Genomic DNA, 25,948 nt, shown 5'->3' with positions numbered 1-25,948 from the left:
TCGGCCATATATTAGCTTTGTTGTGGGAAAATTAAGTCAATTCATAGAAAAACCAAAAAAGTCACATTAGGATGCCGCTATGTTAATTGTCAAGTATTTGAAGTCTTTCCCTAGCAAAGGTCTTTTCTTTAAAAAGGGTACATCTCTTGATGTTGAAGCTTATAGTGATGCAGATTATGCAGGCTCAGTTGATGACAAGAAGTTTACCACAGGCTATGTCACACGGATACGGGTACGGGTATCCTATGGGTACCGGTACAGGGACACGGCATTTTTCAAAATTTAAGATACGCGGACATGGTGAATATTATATTCAAAAAAAATAAAAATGATAATAAAAAAAAAACATGAGAATCTCATACAAAACATTGTTTTTTCATCACCAATCTCATAAGTCATAACTCATAAGAAAGAAAGTCCTACTACATTAAACATAATAAAAAGATGTAAAAAAACATATAAATATATAATGAACATAAAATTTATGAAATAAAACAATACAACAAACTGACAGTATAAACATGCAGTCGCAGATTTATTTCTGAATAAATCTGCAAGAAAATATTGCACATAGGCAAAATCCCCAAATCGGCAAAGTCCCCAAATCAAACAAAAAAAGAAAATATTGCACATAGCATTGAAGAATAAGATCATTAACCGTCCAATCTTCAAACGAAAACATCCCCAAATCGGCAAGAAAAACCGTCGATCGCCGGAGCTCGTCGCCGTCACCGGAGCTCGTCGCCGTCGCCGGAGCTCGTCGCCGTCGCCGTTGATTGCCGGAGCTCGTCGCCGGAGCCCGCCATTGCCGAACTGTTGTCGCCGCAAGTCGTCGAGGTCGTCGAAGGTAAAGGGTAAAGCGTAAGTCATCGAGGGTTAAAACAGAAATCGGGTTATGAAAGGTAGATTGGATCGGGTCTGACCCAGACCTGATCCAAAACGTATCCAGTAGTGTCGGAGTGTCGGGATCCACGTGTCGGCGTGTCGACACTGGTACTTGACCCAGATTGCCGTGTCTGTGTCACATAGACCATAGGGTTTTGTGTGTTTGTGGGAGGAAATCTCATATCTTAGAGAAGCAAGAAACAGAATGTTGTTTGTAAGTCCAGTGTGAAGCTCTGGAAAAATTAAGTCAATTCATGAAAAAACCAAAAAAGTCACATTAGGATGCAGCTATGTTAATTGTCAAGTATTTGAAGTTCTTCCCTAGCAAAGGTCTTTTCTTTAAAAAGGGTCCATTTCTTGATGTTGAAGCTTATAGCGATGCAGATTATGCAGGCTCAGTTGATGATGGGAAGTTTACCACAGGGTTTTGTGTGTTTGTGGGAGGAAATCTCATATCTTAGAGAAGCAAGAAATAGAATGTTATTTCTAAGTTCAACGCGGAGTCTGAATATCGAGCTATGGCTCAAACCCCAACTGAAATGATATGGTGTCTTGGTAATTTCTATTCCTATACCTATGAAGATATTTTGTGATAACAGGACTGCCACCTACGTTGCCGATAATCCTGTATTTTATGAGAAGACTAGGCACATTGAAGTAGATTGTCATTACATTCGTGATATGGTTCAAGAGGTAACCCTCTCTACTATACACGTAGCCTCTGAAGATCAAGCCGCTGATATCTTCACTAAAGCCTTCCCTATTGCAAAGTTTTCTAGATGTTGTGACAAGCTAAGCATGATTAACAGCTATGCTCCAGTTTGAGGGGGAGTGTTGAATAATATTTGTGTTAGGTGGTGTTTTGAATATTTAAGAGTTTTAGGAACAGTTCTTTACAAATAAATGTTTTAGTTGTGGACTTATACCCTAATTCCCATTTAACATGAGGATAGGGCCGATTATTGAAATAACGTACAGAATTTTCTCTCTCTCGACCTCTTCTTTTCTTCCTTCTTGTTTCCAGCAACAATATATATATATATATATATATATTCTGCAGTTTGGTTTCTTTGCCCAACCCCACAAGCAGCCCTTTGCTAGCTCGTAATGGCTAGTGCACCTCTCATTCTTAGAATAAAGGCATGAGGTTCGTTTCTTATGGATGCTTCTCTTGAAAATTTTACCTCAACAATATTACTTTCTGTGCTAGTGCACTTGTGATATCCCAAGCCGATTTAGTTGTTTTTGTTGGCTGTTGTGAACATTGTTTGTAGTCCTTTATGACCTTTCAGGAATTAAAAGTACTATGACTTTCCAGTCAGATGAGCAGAAAACTGTAACATAGGAGACATTAAGACAAAAACATGAACTAGCACTGCCAAAACGAACTTGTAGCACCTCAGGGGAAAAAGCCATGAGAAAAAAGTAATTCGCTTAGGTTAACCTGTCCACCACTTTCATTTTCACCAACTTTAACAATGGGCACTCATGGAAAAAAAAAAATCATTTTCCAAGCAAACACCAACTGATGTAAATTGGCATATAGGTACTTACTCTAATGCTCTAGCAGTGCCAAGAGCAATCTTCACACGAGTATTCCAAGTCAACGGTTTACTAAAATCATCAGCCAGGTGAAGATAGTCATGAAGTGACCCATTCTTCAGAAATTCATAGACCAGCAAACATTGACCATGTTCAGAACAATATCCAACAAGCTCAGTGATGTTTGGATGGTGAAACTGCGAGATATTTGAAACAACTTCCACAAAGTCTTCAGGATCTTGATTTGGCAGTGAGGATGAATCTATTTTCTTCACAGCTAGAACCTATGGCACACCAATTTCTTTGGAAAGTTAAAAGACAAAACATTGTAGGAAGAAATGAAAACCATTTGCAAGGAGTATAGAAAGAATCACTTGACAGCACTTATCAATATAACAGATACAGGAGCAGCTGAGGATGCATGTTCAAGGCATTTAACAAAACCACAAATAAAATCTCAAGAATGCTTCACAGGGAATCATCACACCAGCTCACATATACTAACTGCTGAACCCACCATCGTGTTAAATTTAGCTATAATATAAGTTTCTGACTAACACAATTAACATAGTGAATTAAGTGGTAGCATAGGAGCAAGTCAATTTAATGGGGATGTTAATCAGCTCATATAGCATAGAAGTAAGTCAATGTTATAAGAGATGATTAATCAGCTCATCATATTAAAATCCACAAGCTGCCACTCTTCTGGAAGACTATCTGAACTTTCAGCTACTGATCAATACACTTACAAACTAGTGGAAAAGGCAATAGCAGAGAAGTGAAGTTTTGCACAATATGATTGGAATACATTTTCAAGTTCAGTTGCACTTGATGAACTCTCCTGAGAACTAGTGACATGCAAATATGCATACTTTGGAGTTTGGACACCCTTAAACATAAAGTGAGCATTCTTCCTCAGTTCTTTCTCTGTACTATTGACGAAATAAAAGTGCCATGGTGTCTTAAACTTGCTAAGCACAATCCACAGTTGTAGGACAAGAAAAGTTTTCTTAGTTCTTTCCTGTAAGGAAAGAACCAAAAATACAGAAAATTTTAGAAAAAGGCATTCCAGAACAAGTTCTAACTTCTAAAATCCTTTGAAAACATCAATACAGCCTGATGCTGATATGAAGTTCTCATTTTCCTTGTGGGAAAACCCATGTATACAGTACGAGTATACTGAGGTGTGCTTTTGTTCTTTCCCCTTCTTCTGCTCGTCTTCTTGGGCTTACACAATTTAGTGTTCATTGCTAGACTTGGTTGGTGTACAATGAAGATCTGGTTATGACGCTAATGGTCATCAACAATGCATGCTACTGCTTTCTGTAAGTTGTGTATTATCTGTGGATTGTAATGCACATCTAAAATTTGTCTCAAAATAGTATACTGCTGGTACACCTACTCTTTTTGACCTTTTTTTACAAATAACCTTTGTTATTTTTTCATTTAAGACCACTAGCTGTCGGCCAGTGGTAACTAGTTTAGGATACTATTGTCTATGTTTTATATTATGAACATCAGTTCTATTCAATTTGATTTCCTGATATATATATATATATATATATATATTTGCATATTCCAAAGGTCCTAAAGTTTGAGTACCAATCCTGGAAATAGCTTTAAAAACATCAGAACAATAATGTCATCTCCACAAAGCCAACAATACCATGAACATCATTAGATTTCTTAAAAAAAAAAAGTCCTCGTTTAATATATTTTGAGTATATTATTTCTCATTTCTTCTCAAAATTTTGGACTTTCCTAGTTGTTCATTTCTTTGGCAGGAGAATATTAGGCGTCTACTGTCTTACGTCCTTTAATTTTTCTAACCTGTTCAGTTTCTAGAATTGTCAGAATTCTTGTGAGGAAACCACTTTTTGAAATGAGAATCCTGTCAAAAAGGAAATTGGTGACCATGGTTATAATTTGTAAAACAAGGCACACATTAAGTCTTATGCAAAGAGTGCAAACAACTAAATATTAAACCAAATAACCTGTCAATCATAATGATCCTTCTAAAATTTTATCAATCAGAAAAAATACTTCCTCCAAGATTTTGAAAATATCCCCATATTTGGGATCTTACACACACAAACACATTCATATATACATTATGTATGTATGTATGTGTGTGTGTGTGTGTATAACAATGATAGCATGATATTTTTAAAAATTTCACAAAAGGAGGATTATGTTGTACATACATCTCTCTCTCTTTTACATTTTAAAAAAGGTTCTAACACAATGTTGAGACGTATTATTTCATAGTTTTTTTCTTAGATCTTTAAATTTTTCAATTTATAGAACTTTGGAGGCTTTCCTGAACAAAACATAGGCCTTGAAAGTAACTCACAAATAAACTTTGTCAAGAATGATAAATATCCAGTTCGCATCGACAAGAAAAAAACTAGGAACAAAACCTTAGGCTTTGGTAATAGGTAATGCTACACAAGTGTGGGTGCAGGTGCGGCACTTTTCATCAATCTGCTAACTGCCGGACGTTGCTAGATGGCTAAATATTTAAAAATTATGGTTAAATTCAACATAAACCATCGCTAAAAATACTATAAACTGTCTCTATATGTAAATTGTTGCTACTGCTTCCATTATATGATGTTTTTAGCAACAGTTTTTAAATATGTTGTTATCTAGCAACATCTGACAATCGAATGATTTAATATATATATATATATATATAAATATATATATATATATATATATATATAAGATCAGCTGGTTGCAGGATGTTGCCAAATGGCTAAATGTTTAAAATATGTTGCTACAAATGCCACAAAACCATCACTAAAAACATCATAAAACCATTGTTACATCATAAACCATTTGGCTAAAGATTTTTATTGATGAATTTAAAATATTTAACCATCAAGCAACATTCAGCAACTATCTTATTTCAATTCCTCTATGTGTATGTGTATGTGTTTGTGTGCGTGAAAAAGTTGAAAGTAAAGAGAGAGCCTCCTATTGTAATAGAAAAGAATTTTAGAAGCAAGAATGTAAAAAGTAAAAAAAAACTTCATAAGATAAATCTCTTTTTGTAAATGGCAACAAAAGAGAGGTTAAAAGCAAAAAACATATTACAAAAACCCTATCCATCGTTACCCAGGCCCTGCCTTTCTAGCTATAGCCAGATAAGTCTCCAGTCCTCCTTTTTCTTCCTCCCTCCTTCTTCCTCTTTCCTCCTTTTTCCTCCTCTTTGCTCTTCCATGTCAGTTCTTATGAAGGCCTATATCTCATGGTTACAGGGTGAGGCTGCTGATATGGGTGTGGATGCGTGTGCAGAAAAAAAAAAAAAGGGGTGCAGGGGGGTGGCATTAATCTATATATATATATATATATATATATATATATACATGTGTGTGTGTGTGTGTATAATGTTATATATTTATACTTTTTGCTGTAAATCAAATTCTATAAGAAGGATGTTAAAGAGTGTTTCTGAAATAGTAGAAAGTTAGAGAAGAGGTTTTAAATATTTTCTTATACTTGTTGGACTGTTTTTGTAATTTCTGTATCACCAGCCCTAATCTCTTTTAACTTGAGATTAGGGTTATGGTAATGATCATTTTCTTTTGGGCTCTCTCTCTCTCTTCTTAACAAAGGACATTCTAGTTGTTCTTATAATTTTATATTGAATAAAGTAAAGTCTTTTTTTTAATATTGGTAGACCCTATACCAGAGGTGTACTCCTTTTCAAAAGACAGAGAGAGAAAGAGGGAGAGAGCAGGCATGACTTAAAAATCACTTAAAAAAGGAGACGGAGAGAGGAGGGAAAACTGGATCGAAATAAAAAGAGAGAAAAATAAAATGAAAAAGGAAAGAAAGAGGGCAAAAAAATTAAAAGAGAATACGTGAGGGCAGTCAGGATGCATGTCAAAGCTGCACCTGTGTCGCATCGACATGGGTGCTGCCCCTTTTCTGAACTCTGTGTGACACAAATGAGGACTGCCACACTAAAGCATCACCATGCCAGAAAACTACTCTTGCATCGTGTTGATGCCAGTTTGGCACCCAAAATGGTGCACCCGTGTATCATAATAGGGACGTATAAATTCCTATCCACTGGGCAAAAGGGCTGGTTGAACATGGATTGCCTTTAGAGAAGAATAACAGCAACATCAGAATCCTGCATGACTTAACAACCCTTATAACCCTACATGCACTGAAGAGAAGCTGACTAAACTGGTCATCCTCTGGCACCTATAATTCACAGTTTATTCATGCATCAACTTTACATATGAATAAGTTATTCATTATAGTCTTTGTGGCTGCAAAAAGGTCAAGGCACCGGGCAGCTCCTTCTTCATATAGGCCACTGTACATAATGGGCAACGTGGGCCCCGCCTAGTCTCCCAAGAACTGTCTAGGCATCAATGAATTACCTCCAAGGAAAAGGTGTCTGTTGCTCCCAGAGATGAAAAAGAGCGTTAAAGAAAAGGTTTCACACTCATTCAAGGAAAAGGCCTTCCAGCTTTGTTTCATTTAAAAGACATTCAGGATGCCCTAACTGGGGTAAAAAGAGTTCTATATACAAATGTTCATAAAGTGGGTCATGTCTCCAAACAAGCCCCAGGACTAGAAAGTTGAAGTTCTTCACTATGCCCAATAATGCTTAAGCACTCATCTACAAATAAAGACTAAAATTTTTAAAAGGTCAAAAAGGTTATATCATCAATTCCCTCCCCTTAAGACAACACCTTATCCACAAGGTGTAAAATGGCTAATGAGCAAACCTCTGGATATTTTTACCTGCATTATCCTGCGTAGCTTCCACAGGCGCATGGGCTTCCATTCCACCAGCCATTCCTCAATTAGCCACCCCTCCTACTTATGCAGTCGGAAAACTGATGAAATTTTAAGTTTCCACTGATTCTTTTATGAAAATTTTGACAAATTCAAAACAGTTATTAAATGTCAAACGAAACCCCAAAAATTAAAATATATTAAAAAATCTTTTTTTTTAAATGTAAAAATTATGTGAAAAGGAAACATGTTATTTTTGTTTGATAGGCCATTCAAATCTCAATTTTTCATGCTTCTTTTCCCATATTCTAAGTGGGATACTTCTAAAAAAAATGTTTATGATAATGGAACATATATTTATTAGATCCAAACTCTGCCGCACTATAGACTGCCACTAATGCTCCTATGGTGACTGCTATTTAGCCATAGATTTTTATTTTTTAGTCATCTGGCTACAACAACCATCTAGCAGATTTGAACTCCCTCAATTAACATTTTCATCGTGTTTGATGTCTAATATCATGCATGTTTTAAGTTTGACTTTCAATATTAAATTACTGTGTTTCACATGTTTAATTTGATGCCAATACTATGTAGCTCATTTTTTTAGTCAATTGTTTTTTGCCAGCCAATCTAGCCGTGTAGGTCTTTTTGAAGGTCCACTTCCTGAGCACTGTCTGGTGCTTTTGTCTGCATAGGTTATAATAATTGGTCATAAAAGCCTTCTAGAAATGGAGCTACATCCACTTTTAATGGTGATATCCCTTTCTTAAAAGACAAAGCAAAATAAGAATTAACTATCAATTGTTTTACCAGCAGTCTATGATGCTTCTAGATGTACATTTCAGTTCTACAAAAAAAAAGACAATTCTATGGGACAACCTTATAAAATCTCAATAATGAACTTGACCTTTAGAATTGGCATTTGAATGTCTCCTCAAATCTTTAAATAAGTCACAGAATGATTATCTTCCCATGGTAACTTGAATTTAAATATTTTTTCCATCCTGAGGGTCAAAAAGAGCTATTTAGTCAAATTTGTAGCTCCAGAATCTGGTAAGCAACAACTGACAATTAAGCTATTCCTGGAGATCACTCCAGCTAATCAATGACATGGTCCAGCCATTGCTTTTATTTGACCCACGCTAGATACTTCTCACCCCATTAATTTCCAAGGCCTTGTGCATTGGCCAGATACAAAGGAAAGAAGGAAACAGAAATTTTGAGTCGTCCTAAAGGCTGGGCAATTCAAATACTGGGTCATCTAAGTGTGATTGCTGTTGAAAGGCTAGTTATCCTTACTCCTTAGAATAGCTCAAATTACAAGGAAATGGTCAAACTCAGGCAAGCTCCTACAGCTACTTGCTATTATGCATTATTCACCACAGAGAAACTCTTTTGCCAATTCAAGACTCCGGCCTCCACTGATATTACCTACGGCTGCAATATTTAGAAAAGCTTGCTTGTATGCTAAGGATTGATAAACAGGCAGATGACAATTATTAAATTCAGCAATAGTACAGGACTAACAGGTAGCAGAATTTATAACTATTGCTATCAGCAGGATTGCAGTAATACAAGGAAATAAAAACACAAGAATAACAGAATTTTGTTAAAGATGAAAGAAAAACATACCTTCCCATCAGGAAATTGAGCCTTATAAACACGACCGATTGACCCTTCACCAACAAGATTGTCTATACTGAAACTGCAAGTTGCCATTTGCAGGTCTGCTACGGAGTACATTGATGCATTTATTGGAGGAATATTAGCTCTCTTGACAGTAGGCTTCTTTTTGAAAGGTTCATCATCGTTGGATGGGTTGTGATGCTCAGGAGCTAAGGGCTTAACAATGTCACATGGTGCTGGCTGTAAGGGCACGTGCATAGCAGAAGTAGATGATTGCACAGATTTCATTTCTGTCAAACCAAAAACAAGTCTCTGACTACATTAAGTAAGAAAAACAAAGCCAGATGTACATAGCAGAAAATCTTAAAAAAAAAAAAACAAATGAATAATGAAAATTGAAAAGTGTATGAATACGTATAACACAGTGTACATACGCATGTCTGCTTACATAGGTATAACCTTAAACAAGTATTTAAGCATTTTTCAACAAATTGAAACACCAAGTATCAAGAATAGAGCCACTTTAGCCTGAATTAGTCTTTCTGCTTACAGGGAAAAAAAATTGAAGATCTTTCAAAAATGACCGTCTTCACATCAATAATTTTACCTGAAAAGTGAAAGTGACTCACATAGTACTAAACTCGCACCGTTATTTTTAAGAAGCTGACCTCGAAATTGTAACTATTTTACACACACCCATGCATGTGTGCATGCACTAACTGAGACATACACATACGCACCATAAATTTAGTAAATGGTTATTGCTGATACACACTAAGCATGACAGCCATTCGGTAAAAAAAAATTAAAATATTGAATTTGAATCTGCGCAAAGACAGTGCAGACTAGGGCAAAGGAATCTATCAATAGTCCAGCTTTAGATGCCAACCCTATCGAGTCAAAATAGAGGATAGGGAGAGTTGTGCAGGTTGAAAGAAGGATTTTGATGGACAGCGTGCAGCTGACAACCTTTTCCAGACACACAAGAAATGAATACAATGGCTTAAAGTGGTGCAAGATAAGGAGCCACGGCCAACATGACTGTAAAATCAACCAGAAGTTCTGGGAAATAAATCTGGTTTAACACTTTTGAAGGCTGTCGGCTGAATATGTTCTGTCTGTTGAGTGGTTAGGAGTTTGACAAATAAAGAGACATTTCCAATAAGTGAAATAGGGTAATAAGATCCATCTCTAGTTACAATAATGTTTTACCAAATTCAGAAACCGTCAAAGAGCTTATTAGCATTTTTTGTAACATGAGATGTGTGCCAAAGTCTGATCATTTTGTCTCAAATTCAACATTAATAGTGCAACCAAGAAAACCTCCTTCAGACATCCACTAATGTTTTGCATTTATGGTTGTTTCATACTCAACAAGGACTATCCTTTCTGAATTTTCCCTTTGTTTCTGGGTGTAACCAGCAGTTTGCTTAAGGTGCCCTCATTGTTGCATAGCAAACATGTGGGAACGGTCCTCAAATTCTAAATTTCAAGTTTCTACATTCATATTAGGAGTACGTGACAGCCCTCAACCACCTTGTGCATTTATATCTCAACCTTTCGCTCCTAAAAAAAAAAAAAAATCCATGCTCACATCCACAAGACATGCAAGCAGAAAGGAAATCATTTGGGTTAGACTGCAGACCAGAATCATCAGTTGTCCCATCTAAGCAGGAGCCTTGCAGTTTGCACACAGATCCTCAATGTAGGTAAAACAGCAGAAATAATAGTGACGTTGCAAGCACATGATATTCTGGTCCATAATAGTGATGTTATAAGCACATGATATTCTGGCCCCAACCAGCTGTCTTTTGCACTTTATCCTTATCAGACACTTTACAACCAAGAACTGTTGATTGGTAATGCTCTTGATTTAAGGATTCCATCACTGATATAGAGCCCTTTCTAAAAAAGCCAAAAAATTCATGTTTGAGGTACAAAACCCTTGCCTCTGGTACTTGAGATGTGAGAACCAATTTAACCCGTTGTTCTGTGGTTGAACTATCATTCTGAACAGTCACTAGTGCCTCCGGAGAGCAGAGACAAAGTAAAGGTAATATATGCAACTAAAGCTTGATCTTGCTACATTGTCTGAATCAACTTTAGTGGCAGCAACCTTCTTTTCATCCTTTGTTTCATGAGTAATTCTGGAGGGATTAGGAATTCATTCATCTAAGCACCCAGGGAAATATTGGCTCCTGATGATAGGAGCAATCCGTCTTTCATAAGCCAGAAAGCTAAAACTGTTGAGTTTCCCACAAACCAGTTGGCTCAAGAAAAATATAAAAACTTAGATCAATAATGAGACGAACCCACGACTGAAGGATAAAACGAACCCACGACTGAAGGATAAATAACCACATACGAAAGAAAGACAACTAAAATAAAAAAGAGAATTGTGGACCAGAAGGCAGTTTCAATGACATACTTGGATATATTCCAAATCTTGATGATAAAAGGTGTCCTTCTCTTTATTCCTTCTTCTTTTTCTGTCTTCCTCGCTTCCTTTATCGAGCTTTGGGAACACAGAAAGGATGAACAACTAGATCGCTCATCTGATCAATTAGCAGGCAGACAATTCCACTAATTTGTACTAGTCTAACGCAATAAATGAATGATCTTTTGTGAGCAATTGAGAAACTTGATTCTTCAATCAATAGGCTAAACTTGGCCGAATTTTTACTGTAAACCCAAAATATTAAAAAAAAATAGGTCAAAAAGAAGGCAACATCTGCAGGAACAATGAAATAACTTAAGGACACCTGTTTAAGATAATGTTAAGGAAGAAGAGCACAAAGAGAAAGTAGTTTTTTTCCAGGAGAAATTAGGTTTTATTAAAATACCCTAACAGCGAGGAACCAATAAGAGGAATGATAGGTTGAAACAAAACAGATTGGAAAATATAAATTTCCATTTAGGAATCAAGAGAAGGAAAAGAAGAAGAAAGGACTTGAGGAAAACAATTTTATTGTTTGGGAATTGTGAGGAGAAGAAAAAGAAGGGCTTGCAGAAAGGAATAAACTTGACTTGAAGAAGATGAGAGACTCTTAGGAAACCCCATTTACAAGGAGCACTGAGCAAGATCAGTAGGCAGTCGAAGGATGTGCCACCAAACATTGACAAAGAAAAAAGGAGCCCATCAGAAATATTCTTTTGGCCAATTTCCAACCACCTTCTAGGCCAAAAGAGGCAAATTGGTGCTAACAGCCTTGTGACCCCTCCTTGCTTCTCTTTCACAGTAACCAGCTCCCATGACCATGAAAGATGATGGAGTGCATACAGCCAGAGGCTGACCAGACAGCATAAGCTCCATTGCCAATGCCATGGTGGTGGCCACTAAAGCATGAGAGAGAATGATGGAGTAGTCATGGGACCATTTATTCATGCATTCGATTGATGCATGCAGGAAGCCTGCCCCTTCATTTCTAGGGAAAACTCAGTTGTCACCAGAAACTTAATTTGAAAATTAAGCTCCATGGCATCCAAAATGATTACAGAGCATAGTTTTTGTTTGGCATTGGTTTAAAACCTTAAACCTAGATTATGGGTTCCTAAAGCTTGATTATAAATCATGTAGCATTGCCATGAAAATGAAGTATAAATAGTTCTTAAAGGAGGAATAGGATGTTTTAGTCTTTTAGATCTTATCCTGACAATCAGGTATACACACAATTTACAGACTACATCAGCGGCACAATGAGCACAAGTAATCCAAGAGAGGATGAATACATACATTTTCTAAAATGCATACACTATAGGAACATATCTAGTTACCTTTAACTTCATTTGATCCAAGAATGCTAACGGGTTGATCTTGGTTGAGCTTTTCTTCATCAGAGGACCTCCTAGACCTCCTCCTCTTCCTTAAAAGGAAAAATGCTAAAACTCCTCCAATAAACAAAAGGGTGATTATTATGCCAGCTATGCCTCCACCACTGACACCTGATTTTTTCCCACCACCATTTGGATTGTCATTACCATCAGAATTATGATTACTTCTGCCGGGTGGTGGTGGCGTATATGGTGGTGGTGGTGGTGCTGGACCTGTGTTCCAAGAATTACCATCGCTTCTGGAAAATTAATGAGATAAAGCATCAGTCTTTCAGAATCAATGCCTTAAAATGTCAAAAAGGTAGCGACCATTTTGTTTCAAGTCTCTTCCTCACATATAAATAGAAATTTTTAATATTTTATAATTACTTACATGATATGGATATTTTTCAACTTGGCAGGTATCCAACCAGTAAAATGGTTATGTGCAACATTTCTGAAAGCAGAACAAACTTGTAATGTACTCTATAACCTAATAAGTTGAGATGAATGCTTTGCACGAAAAAAGGTACACATTCACGTACAAGTCTTTGAGGGCAAGATCGGCGAGGACATTAATGGAGCCTGTGAACTGGTTGTCCTGCAAGTACCTGCAAGAGAAAAGAGAAATGAAATTGCATGAGAACACCTATGTCACATGGGTGCGGGATGCCGGTGTTGGTGCAGATGCGGGTGCCGGTGCGGGATGCAGCAAGTTCAAAAAAGAATTGGGTGAGGGTGCAGCAAGAGCATATATATATATATATATATATATATAACAAATAACATATATATATATATATATATGTTATTTGTTATATAAGTAATTTTATTTGTCTATATTTTTAAACTGTTTTTATCAAGGTCACCTTGAATCGATATATCAATGAAAACTCGGCCAAAGCATTTTTCAAAACAGCCAAAACTCATGTGACGCTGTGTCAGGCCGCACCAGCACCTGTACCGATGCGGGGTGTGGGTGTGGGTGTGCCACCATAGTTGGCGCACCCGTGTGACTTAGGACAACAAACATTAAAATGTGAACAATCAATAGGCTCCCAGTATTCACTTACAGTGTGTTAAGGCTTGCAAGAGAACTGAAAGTAGATGGGAGATTGCCAGACAGATTGTTATAAGATAAATCCCTGAAATGCAATCAAACAGAGAACTGATGTGCAACCAGAAGAAAAATAATGATATTCCAAGTACAGAAAGAAGTAATAAAGTAAATAATGAGCATCACAAACCTAACAGTTAGTCCTTAATTGACCTGTTTCTTGTACTAAATGAGTATTGCCATTTTTATGTTTAGAAATTTATGAGAAGCATTTGGATGTTTGGAACCCAAAGATAGCCAACTTATGATTAGTGCAGCAAAACCAAAGTGGTTAGTGAGGGAAGCTCACCAAGAAAGAAAAGATTCCATTACCATTTAAAAGTCAATTAGTGATCCATGATTTAAAATATTTAAGCGCCTGGTTTAGCATGCAAATTGTGGTACAAGCTGTGGACTAAACTGAAATATTGTAGAAAATGTCATAAATTTTAAATTTTCTGAGGTATTTGAGAAAGAAAAGCAGAAAATAACCATTTGCAACTTGCTACTACCTTTCAGAGATAGAAGAATCTAGCATCAGTTAGCAATCAGAGAGTAGTGTTGTCAATAAAGATGATTGCACTGTATTTTGCAATCTTGACCATGAAAAAAGTGCAAAAGGTGGAGGAATAATAAGAACATGAGGTTCAACAGCCTAAGATTTTGGCATTGGTTATGTGATTTCAGACAATCGTATTCTTCATCACAAAAGGAAGGACTAGCTTCAAGAGAATGGATTTGTTACTTGTTCCATATTATGCTCGTACCTAAGACGAGTCCTATAACCTCCAATGCCAGGGTCATATTGATTTTTGAGGATTAATGATGGTTCATATCACTTCTGCCATCACTTTCAGCACTTTTAAGCATCAAAACAAAAGATAGCTATGTTACAGGTTGAAGTCCATCAGACTGGGCATTCAGGTCAACTTTGGACTGGGTTCCTAAATGTGGTAATAAAGTCACATTCAACATTTAAATCTAAGTTACAACTTACGACATACAATCTCCTGAGATAGCTCTTTTAGGTGTCAAACAAGGCTAGGCTATGCAGCAGGTTGAGACTGTCTGACTAGCTACTGGAGTCAGTGTTGGACTAAATTGTTACAGTTGATACTTGTTGAATTAGAAGATTTTCTGTTTTTAGGTGGTTTTTTGCAATATTTAATAATTAGGAGTTCTCTTTAAACATTCCTCTATTTTTGGTTGATGTAATTTGTAAATCTCTCTTCAACCCTAATATCTTCATTATGGAGATTAGGGTTAGTGAATGAACATATGTTTCTCTTTCAAAGACTGCCGGCTGTAACATGGTATCAGAGCCGGTGATCTCCATCCTCCTCCGGCAATGGCTGATAGAAATCTAGCACCAATATCTGTAACCAGAAAACAGCACTCACGCAGGAAGATAGAGAGAGAGAGAGAGAGAGAGAGAGAGAGAGAGAGAGAGAGAGAGAGAGAGGGAGAGAGAGAATGAAAACAAGAAGAAACTGAAGAGAAGAAGCCGTAGCCAAAATGGTTTGCACGGCCTCTATTTATAATCCCATTTCCAGAATTCTAAGAGTCTCTAATCGTAGAATCCTAAGAGATTTCACAAGCTCCAAGGACATTAATTACATCATAGAAACCTAAGAGACTTCACATATTACAAGGATATTAACTACAACATAGAATCCTAGGAGACTTCCCATATAACAAGGATATTAACTACAACATAGAATCCTAGGAGACTCTTCACATGTTACAAGGACATTAAATATCTTAACACATTCTACAAGGAGGTGGAATCCTAAGAGACTCCTCTTCAACGTGCTGGTGAAGGATTTATATTTTAACACCCTCCCTCAAGTTGTGCATGGTTTTGCACCATGTACAACTTGCCTTTTAGAAACCAGAATCGTTCCTTTGTTAATCTTTTTGTAAATAAGTCTGCAACTTGTTCATCTGTACGAACATAAATAGGCTGAATCTCCTTGTCTTCCACCTTTTGTCTAACAAAGTGTTGATCAATCTCAATGTGCTTTTTTCGACCATGTTGTACGGGATTAAAGGCAATGTTAATAGCGCTTTGATTATCGCACATTAACATTGATGTTTTAATCTTTTCTCCAATGTCTTCTAGCAAATGTCTAACCCATGTAACTTCAGCAGTACCTGCAGCCATGCATCTGTATTCAGCTTCAGTGCTGGATCTTGCTACTGCCTTTTGCTTTCGACAACTCCAAGACACAAGATTACGTCCAATGAAAATACAAAAACCAGAAATGGACTTTCTTTGATCGGGATCTCCAGCCCAATCTGCATCTGTGAATGTCATAAGTTGATGTCCAGTAGTTATATTTTCACTCTTACCATAAACTAAGCCATCTCCTGCTGTCCCTTTAAGATATCTTAATATTCTTTTGACAGCATTCATGTGAGTATCTCTAGGTGCATGCATAAATTGAGATACTTGATTCACAGCATATATAATATCTGGTCTAGTAAATGTAAGATATTGAAGTGCCCCAACAATACTTCGATATTGCGTAGGATCTTCATATAACTCCCCATCTTGAGCACTTAGTCTTTGATTTAGAACACTAGGAGTTCCAACAGGCTTACAATCAGACATACCTGACTTTTTCAGCAGATCCAACGTGTATTTCTGTTGTGTCAATGTGAGGCGATTATTGTGCCTATCAATCTCCACTCCAAGAAAGAATCGTAAATCACCAAGCTCTTTCATTTTGAAGTTTTGCATCATCAAAACTTTAGCTTCTTCTATGTGTTTTTCTGAATTGCCTGTGATAACAATATCATCAACATATATAAGAAGTAAAGTAAATATGTTTTCCTTTCGATAAATGAAAAGAGAGTGATCTAGAGGACATCTCCGAAAACCACATTCTTGAATCTTGCAAGAGAAACTGTCAAACCACGAACGTGAGGCCTGCTTAAGTCCATAAATAGATTTTCTTAGTTTGCAAACTCATGCATGAGAGTCTCCTTTCGTGTATCCTGGAGGTTGTTCCATATATACTTCCTCCCTTAAATCACCATGAAGAAAAGCATTCTTCACGTCCATTTGATGTAGTCTCCATCCATATTCAACTGCCAATGATATAATCACGCGAATTGTTCCCATTTTGATCACAGGGCTGAATGTCTCATCATAATCTTCTCCATATTGTTGTGTAAACCCTTTTGCTACTAACTTTGTTTTGTGTTTTTCTATGTTGCCGTCAGGTTTGTATTTAATTTTGTATACCCATTTGGAGCCCACTACGTTCTTTTCGTGTGGCCTCGGAACGATTTCCCATGTTCCACATTCATGCAAGGCATCCATTTCTTCTTTCATAGCCTTTCTCCAATGATGTGATTTTGATGTTTGATCAAATGAAGTAGGTTCTTCCTCCTTGCCAACTTTTGCCATGAATAACTGAAAATCAAGTGATAAAGAATCATAGCTAACCCACCTGTGAATGGGATGACGAATGCGTTGGGATCTTCTAAGGTGGGGCATGTTGTCTTCTTCACTGTGAGCATCTCTGTCCCTTAGTCGTCGACTGTAGATAAGACCTGAATACCGATGTGCATCGTTGCTCTGTTCTTCATTATTGTTTTCGTGATGACTTGACGACTGTGTTGGATCTTCTTGATTTTCACTTTGAGCCATATCCGACGGTTGTATTGCTCTCTCTGAATCTTCACTTTGAGGCACATCATTTTCTATAACAGGATCTGCATTGAATAACTGTGTACTGGTCCAGGGATCATAAGATTCAATGGTCATAGGCATTTCATTTGTATTATCAAAACTATGTTCATCAAAAATGACATTTCTTGAAGTTTTGATTAGTTTAGTTGTTGGATCATAGCATCGAAAACCTTTATATTCATCAGCATATCCAACGAATCTACATTGAATAGCTTTGTCTTGAAACTTGTTCCTCAAGGCAGCATCAACGTGAACATAGCATACACAACCAAAAACCTTCAAGTTCTTGTAATCAGGTTGTTTGCCTAAGAGTGTAAAATATGGCGATTTAGACATCAAGAGTGTCATAGGCAAACAATTTATTATGTATACAGCAGTATGGAAGGCTTCAGTCCACAAGGAAATGGGCACATTAGTATCATGCATCATGCTCATGGCGCTTTCAACTATATGTCGATGTTTCCGCTCAACTACACCATTTTGTTGTGGTGTGTAAGGGCAGGAAATTTGTCTAGTTATCCCTTTTTCACGTAGAAATTCAATAAAATCAAGCGAGGAATATTCTCCCCCTCCATCACATTGAAAATGCACCACATTGGATGAAAATTTAGTTTGAATCATGGCATAGAAGTTTCGAAATATGTGAGGTACTTCTGATTTGTGTTTCATGAAGTAAATCCAGGTGAAACGTGAGTAAGAGTCAATGAATAAGACATAATATCTTGACCCAGACATGGAATCAATAGGGGCTGGCCCCCATACATCAGAAAAAATAGTTTCAAAAGGTTTGAAAGCTCTTTGATTTATATTATGGAAAGGTAAAACATGACTCTTACAAAGTCCACAACTTGAACATTTTTTGACACTTGAAGTAAGAGGTAAACTTGATCTTGGAATGAGACTATCTGTGACAAGTTTTTCAATGAAATGTCGACCACAGTGTCCTAGCCGACTATGCCACAAATCAGACTCCAAAAATTGGTTAGGGCCCCTTACTTTTGATTGAAAATGGCAAGAACTTGGCACTGATGACGCATTATGAGAAAGAGAAAATGTCTTCAATCCTATATCAAAAGTGGATGAATCCTTGGGTAGACATTCCTTGAGGACGTACATATTCCCTTGACGCTCCCCTCTACCGAACATTTTCTTCGTTTGGAGGTCCTTGACATAGACAGAAGAAAGTGTGAATTCAACAGAAGAGATTGTATCATCAATGAGTTTAGAAATGGATATGATGTTCTTTTTGATATTGGGAGCAAGAACAACATTAGACAGTGATAGAGACGAGGATGACAATGGAATATGTGCATTTCCAATATGTGTAATAGGATGAGATTTTCCATCACCTGTTATAATGCAACTTCTACCATAATGAGGGGATAAGTTAGTCAATTTACCTGCATTTCCTGTCACATGGGTAGCTGCACCTGAATCAAAGAACCATTCTCCCTGCTCATTTTGTTTTATAGTCATCTTTGAGAATGCGGTCATCAATAGCTGTTGCATATCTTCAGCGGTGGATTTAGAACTTTGTCCTCCTTGTTTATAATCATGTCTTACCCATTTGTTTTTATTTTGAGGATTAAACCAACATTGTGCCTTCATGTGTCCTTTCTTGTTGCACTGAAAACAAATTGGTATTTTTCTTGAAGTATCCAAAGGAGACATACCTTGGTTATGTGGTGTTGGTAGAATGCCACGACCACCATGGTTGGAATTCCCATGGCTCTTACCAAACTTTACATTCATAGCCAACACATTTTGAGAGTTCCCTTGATCAGTCCTTTCAATGACTCTTTTCATATTCATTTCATGTTGGAGAAGTTTACCTTGTAGTTCGTTGAAGGAAGGCAGAACAGGAAGGACCTCAAGAGCTGTAATAAAAGCATGATAATCATGCCCAAGTCCATTCAAGGTTTGCTGCACCTTTTCCTTATCAGAAATGTTATTCCCTGAGGCAGCAAGTTGGTCTGCGACGGCCTTAATACGCCCCAAATAATCCATGATAGACGTTGAACCTTTGCTCAAATTCTGAAATTCTTTCTTTAAGTACATAATTCGAGCTTCTGATATTTGGAAAAAGGTATCAGCAAGGGTTTTCCATAATTCTTCTGCAGTACAATCATCAGAAACTGAAAGTAACACTTGTTGAGATAAAGTGGACAAAATATACGCAACCAGACTTTGATCACGTCTCATCCACATAGCATGTTCAGGATTGTTGTCTTCATGAACAGCAATAACTTCTCCTGCCTCATTTTTTATTTCCTGTAAGACGGATATTGGTGGAGCCTTTGTTGAACCATCGAGATGTCCAAAGAGGCCTTGACTTCTTATGAAAGGCATGATTTGCCTTTTCCAGATCAGATAATTCTCATGGTTGAGTTTTTCGGTAATAAGGTGAGGAAGAAAACTTGAGGACATGCCAGAATGCGAAAGGTTTTCCATGACAGCAGAAAGGAATGGTATATAGGTAGAAGATGAGAGGGAAAGAAGACATGATATAACAAGATGTGTCCTTGGGTAAGCAAGAAGAAAAAGGAACAAGAATTGCGCAAGAGAAAAGTAAATTCAGGATAGAGACAAGATGAGAAAAGAGTTCTAACCAGATCAGACCTGTTTGGGCATTTCGTTTGGTAGAGATAACGTAACCTGGCGCTCTGATACCATGATAGAAATCTAGCACCAATATCTGTAACCAGAAAACAGCACTCACGCAGGAAGATAGAGATAGAGAGAGAGAGAGAGAGAGGGAGAGAGAGAATGAAAACAAGAAGAAACTGAGGAGAAGAAGCCGTAGCCAAAATGGTTTGCACGGCCTCTATTTATAATCTCATTTCCAGAATTCTAAGAGTCTCCAATCGTAGAATCCTAGGAGATTTCACAAGCTCCAAGGACATTAATTACATCATAGAAACCTAAGAGACTTCACATATTACAAGGATATTAACTACAACATAGAATCCTAGGAGACTTCCCAAATAACAAGGATATTAACTACAACATAGAATCCTAGGAGACTCTTCACATGTTACAAGGACATTAAATAACACATTCTATAAGGAGGTGGAATCCTAAGAGACTCCTCTTCAACGTGCTGGTGAAGGATTTATATTTTAACAATGGCGACGTGATTTTCCGGCGACCTCTTCTCCTATTCTCACTCTCCCATCTCTTCCTATTTCTTTTCTTTCTCTACCCTTCCTTTTTCTGTTCTCTCTGCTGATTTGGAAATAGTGGAGCAACGTGGAAGGGGAACCTAATCACACATGAGAGGTATGTGTGATTAGGTCCCCAACGTGGATGTAGTGGAGCATAAGCAACTATGTGGAAGTTGTGTGTGGGAGTTGTTGTACAATATTTTTTTTTAATCTGGCACATGGAAGAGTAGCTGCAAGGGGTTTATATTTTTCCAGATTTGGCACGTGGAAGACTGCAAGGGGTTTGAATGACAAGGGGAGTGTAGAAAAGTGTGCAAACTAAAAAAAGTTATTTATGGACTCAAGAGTCCTCGTGCGTGGTTTCATAAGTTCTCTGAGGTAATCTCAAAGTGTGGCTTTGCGAGATTCGTGGAGGATAATCTACTGATACAGCAATGTCAGATGCACTAAAAAAAAACTAGTCATTGTTGGAGACAGCACAAGTAGTTGTGGATTAGTCTCTGTCATACGTGGGGTGGCTGTTAGCAGGTGGACAACAATCTACTGTGGAGGTATTTGTTTTTGTTTGGAAGAAGTGTTGTGCATCTACATGATAGTGTTTACTCCTGCTATGTGGTGTTGGACAATTGTTTATTGCTGATCAGTCTCATTCTACTCTATATGTTCTTCTCTGTTTTTTGGTTAAAAATCTCAAACCTGATTTCTCTTATGAGTTTAAAATTTGAAGAAATTCATTCTCTTATGGTTCTACTGTAAAGTCTTGTTGAGTACTTTGCTTTCCCTCAAGTTAATCTATGAAAGACTTAAAACATTACGTCCCCCACGTCCAACATGCCATAAGACTCATGGTGAACAGTCTATGGTTGCAAAGTTTCTACAGTGTCTCTCTTCCGAATACTCAATAGCAAAGGCACAGATGTTGACTAGAACAGAAATCCCTGACCTAGCTAAAGCTTACAACAGACTCAGTTGTGTTGTTGTGACCCTTTCTCTGCCTTCTAGTGATGCTCATGTCTCTGCCTTGGTGGCTTCAGGAGGTCGTGGATGTAGTTTCTCCAGGGGAGGGGCATAGGTCGAAGGTCAGGAGAAGGTCGGGGGAGATTTCAGTGCACTTACTATAGAAAAATAAGGCATTTTGAAGACAGATATTGGGATAAACAATGTTGCATCTAAGCAGGACAAGAATTCCTTACAGTCTACTATTGGATATGTCCAGGCAGCTTCATCAGTAGTAGAGGGGTCTTTATCTTCTTTCTATCCTGAGACTGTGACTGTGAATATCAACAAGTCAGAGTATGAGGAGTTCTTAGCACACAAATCTATTCATTTGTCAGCCTCTATAGTTATGATAGACAATGCTATGTCTGTCGATATTGCTTCACCTGATATAGGTACTACTTGGATTAGTGATTGAGGAGCATCGAGGCACTTTTGTAGTAAACCTTCTATGTTTACCGTGGTACACACATTACCTCAAACACGTCATGTGAGACTTGCAGATGGTAGATGGTAGATGGTCTCCTATTATGGGTTATTAGGATATTAAGATTTCTCAGTCTATAATGTGTTATATGCCCCTATTTCCCACTAATTTTTTATCAATTGGACAATTGATTAATGATTTACATTGTCGTGTTACATTTGACTCTGGTGTATGTTCATTTCAGGACTTGAAAACTGGGAAGACGATTGGTAGAGACTATGAGAAATGAGCATCTACTTCTTGTATGATTCTGTGGGCATTGCAGTCTTCTCGACTTCTTCATTGTCCTCCTCCTTCTAGTGGCATCTCAGACTTGGTCATCCATCTGTCTCCAAGCTTTGTCACCTACTTCATCATCTATCAGTACCAGAGTCGTTCTAGTGTGAAGTCTACCAACTTGGCAAGCACACCCGTAGCAGTTATTCATCGAGTCTTAGTCCATCCAGTTGTGGACTATTTGATCTTCTTCATGTTGATGTGTGGGGTTCTAGCAGAGTTGCTAGTAGGTCTAGATTTTATTATTTTCTTGTCATTGTTAATGATTATTCTCGAGTCTCTTAAGTTTTCCTTTTAAAAGAAAGGTATGAAGTCATATGTACTCTCAAGAACCTTATATTTGAAATAAAGACCCAGTTTGGTATTATTGTTAAAAGTATTCGCACTCATAACGCTCTTCAGTTCAAACCGTCTACCTTAATGAAATTTTATTCTGATAATGGCATTTCTCCTAAGTTTACTTGTCCTCATACCTCCCAGCAAAATGAAGTAGCTGAGCAAAAACATCGCCAACCTTCAAATGTGGCACGTTCCCTAATGCTTCTACTAATCTACCTGCATATTTTTTGGGAGATGTCATCCTCACTGCTTGTTACTTGACCATCGTTTACCTTTATCCTTCATTGACAACCAGGTTCTCATTAAACTTGTGCACCCACAATGACCATTGCTTTCAATAGCTCCCAAAGTATTTGGTTGCACAGACTTTTTTCACATCCTTGGACCTACACGTGATAAATTGGGTGCTCAAACCATTAAGTGTATCTTTATTGGCTACTCCAAAAATCATGAAAGGTTACAAATGTTTTGACCCCATGATTTAAAAGGAGAATATCAGTGCGGATGTCACATTCTTTGAGTCTCAACCTTATTATAGTCATTCTCCTATCTCTACTGAGATGCCACCATCATCTGACCCACTACTTATTCTTCTCATTCCTTTGGAGTCATTCCCTTGTGAGTCTCCTTCTAGGGATGTCCAAGTTTCGTGATCTTCCGCTGGTCTACACACGTCGACAGGACCCTTCTCCTGATCCTTCCCCAACCACTTCTTAGGAGGTAAGTACATCTAAAGTGAGTATACCTAGTCCATCTAAACCCACGATAGCGAGCTCTAAACCCTGTCAAGACTTACCTATTGTTGTTTACAAAGGCAAGCAACAATGTACTCTGCATCCTATATCTCATTTTTTTTCTACTGACGTATTGATAAAAGTATGCAACAGTTTATTCAAGTTTTGACTGCCCATGCAGTTCCTACTTGTCACCAACATGCTTTATTAGATACCCAATGGAGACAAGCATTGCAAAATAAGATGGATGCATTAGTTCAACGAAGCACCTGGGAACTTGTTGATCCTCCTCCTAATTGTGACATTATTGGCTCCAAGTAGGTATTCACAATGAAATATAATTCTGATGGTTCTATGGAAAGATACAAAGCTCAGTTGGTTGCTAAGGGCTACACGCAGACTTACGGGGTTGATTTTTTTGAGATTTTCTCTCTTGTTGCTCGGTTGGGAACCATTCATCTTATCATCTTTGTAGTTGTCCACCATGATTGGCACATGTATCAGCTTGATGTCAAAAATGTCTTTTTGTACGGTGATCTTAATGAAACTGTCTATATGCAGGGGCGGAGGGAAGGGGGGGCCGCCTAGGCCATGGCCCCACCCCGGCCAATGAAAAAAAAAAAATACATTGAAAAAAATAAAATTTTTTAATTGCGCGATGTATTTTTTGTATTTGAATTCAGTTGGCCCTACCCGGATTCAGAGGTTGGACTGTCGCCCCTAAAAAAAATCCTGGCTCTGCCCCTGTTTATATGCAACAACTACCGGGGTTTGAGCGACAGGGGGAGTGTGGAAAGGTGTGCAAACTGAAGAAAGCTATTTATGGACTCAAGCAAAGTCCTCGTGCGTGGTTTCACAAGTTCTATGAGGTAGTCTCAAAGCGTGGCTTTCCGAGATCCACTCTTGATCATTCTCTATTTATCAAGAAAAACTCTAGTGGTATGACCGTTCTAGTGGTTTATGTTGATGATATTATCCTGACAGGTGACTCCGATCAAGAAAATTCTGATACAAAGTTGTTTCTTCAAAAACATTTTGTGATGAAAGATCTTGGTCAACTACTATTTTTCTTGGGAATAGAGGTTGCTCGCAACAAGGAATGTGTAGTTCTCTCTCAACGGAAGTATATTCTTGATTTATTGTTGCAGGACACCGAGATGCTACGAGCTAAACTAGCCAATCTACCTATGAATCCATGCATACATCTTTATGATGACCAATCAGAATCAGTGGATTATCAATCATACAAATCTGGTATTGGAAAGCTCCTCTATGTTACTGTAACCAGACCAGACATTAGCTTTGCTGTGGGGAAGCTAAGTCAATTTATGGAAAGACCCAGGAAAGTTCATTGGGGTGTTGCTTTAATGGTGGTCAAATATTTGAAATTGTATCCTGGCAAAGGATTTTTGTTCACAAAAGGCAAGACCCTGGAAGTGGAAGCCTATAGTGATGTTGACTATGCTGGCTCAGTCGAAGACAAGAAGTCAACCACAAGATTCTGTGTATTTGTGGGAGGTAACCTTACATCATAGAGAAGCAAAAAGCAATGTGTGATGTCAAGATCTAGTGCAGAATCTAAATACAGAGTTATGGCTCAAAGTTCAAACTGCCGCTGAAATGACTTGCGCTAAATCCATGCTATCAAGCTGCAAATGTCTTCACCAAAGCTCTTCTTATTGGCGATTTTTCTATATGTTGTGTCAAGCTGAGCATGATTAATATGTATGCTCCAGCTTGAGGAGGAGTGTTGAATTAGAAGATTTTATGTTTGTAGGTGGTTTTTTACAATATTTAATAGTTAGGAGTTCTCTTTAAACATTCCTCTATTTTTGGTTGATGTAATTTGTAAATCTCTCTTCCCTAATCTCTTTATTATGGAGGTTAGGGTTAGTGAATGAACATAAGTTTCTCTCTCAAAGACTGCCGACTGTAACAATACTTATGCAGTGTTGAACTTTAAAGTCTAAGATAGAACATGCAATTAAGTGTTTCCTTAAGAAAGTTATTACAACATTTCATGCCTCTGAATGCCTTGGACACAGTCTCATATTGAAAATCTTGAGAAATTTATGGTGGAGATATATACATAAACCTAATAACTACTTTGGTTCAAAACCATTTTGAGTGTTCAAAATTAAGTAAGATATAGAGAGCAAGAACACCAAGGCACTTAGGTCAGTTTCAAGTCAAGTGGACGCAGAGCTGCTTTATGACCTAGGGTATTTTTTTGGCCAATAACTTTGAGAGGTAGATGGGTTTGGGTAATACCATCGTGTTGTTCATTTTCTCCTAGAGTTTAAACAATGAAGAAAAATTTTTCAAGCTTCAATAATGCCTTGTGGAAAGGACAGGAAAGGTGATTTACCATTCCGTTTTGCAATCAGAATGCAATAACTGGGTTCAGGAATGGTAAAGGCAAGTAAAGATAATAAATGTAAAAAATAGGAAAACAACTTCTTGGAAAAAAAGTACCTCCACACTCAGGAATACAATAGTACCTGTTCATTTCTATAGGTCAATATAGAG

General features: G+C 37.5%; 1 protein-coding gene across 1 annotated transcript in view; it reads right to left on the bottom strand.

Moving 5' to 3' along the window:
- Positions 1-25,948, bottom strand: part of LOC116257764 (protein STRUBBELIG-RECEPTOR FAMILY 7-like) — a 43,037-nt gene that overhangs the window by 15,196 nt on the left and 1,893 nt on the right. The window contains exons 7-12 of the mRNA XM_031634740.1: positions 13,701-13,772; positions 13,173-13,238; positions 13,022-13,084; positions 12,592-12,887; positions 8,824-9,107; positions 2,440-2,711 (exon numbers count right to left, since the gene is read on the bottom strand). Coding sequence (XP_031490600.1) covers positions 2,440-2,711; positions 8,824-9,107; positions 12,592-12,887; positions 13,022-13,084; positions 13,173-13,238; positions 13,701-13,772 — 1,053 coding nt within the window. The remainder of the gene's footprint in view (positions 1-2,439; positions 2,712-8,823; positions 9,108-12,591; positions 12,888-13,021; positions 13,085-13,172; positions 13,239-13,700; positions 13,773-25,948) is intronic.

The sequence above is a fragment of the Nymphaea colorata genome, chromosome 7 (assembly GCF_008831285.2).
Source record: "Nymphaea colorata isolate Beijing-Zhang1983 chromosome 7, ASM883128v2, whole genome shotgun sequence".
In the NCBI taxonomy this organism is placed as follows: domain Eukaryota; kingdom Viridiplantae; phylum Streptophyta; class Magnoliopsida; order Nymphaeales; family Nymphaeaceae; genus Nymphaea; species Nymphaea colorata.
Note: the sequence above shows the minus strand (reverse complement) of the source record. Positions and strands in the feature narration are given on the sequence as shown.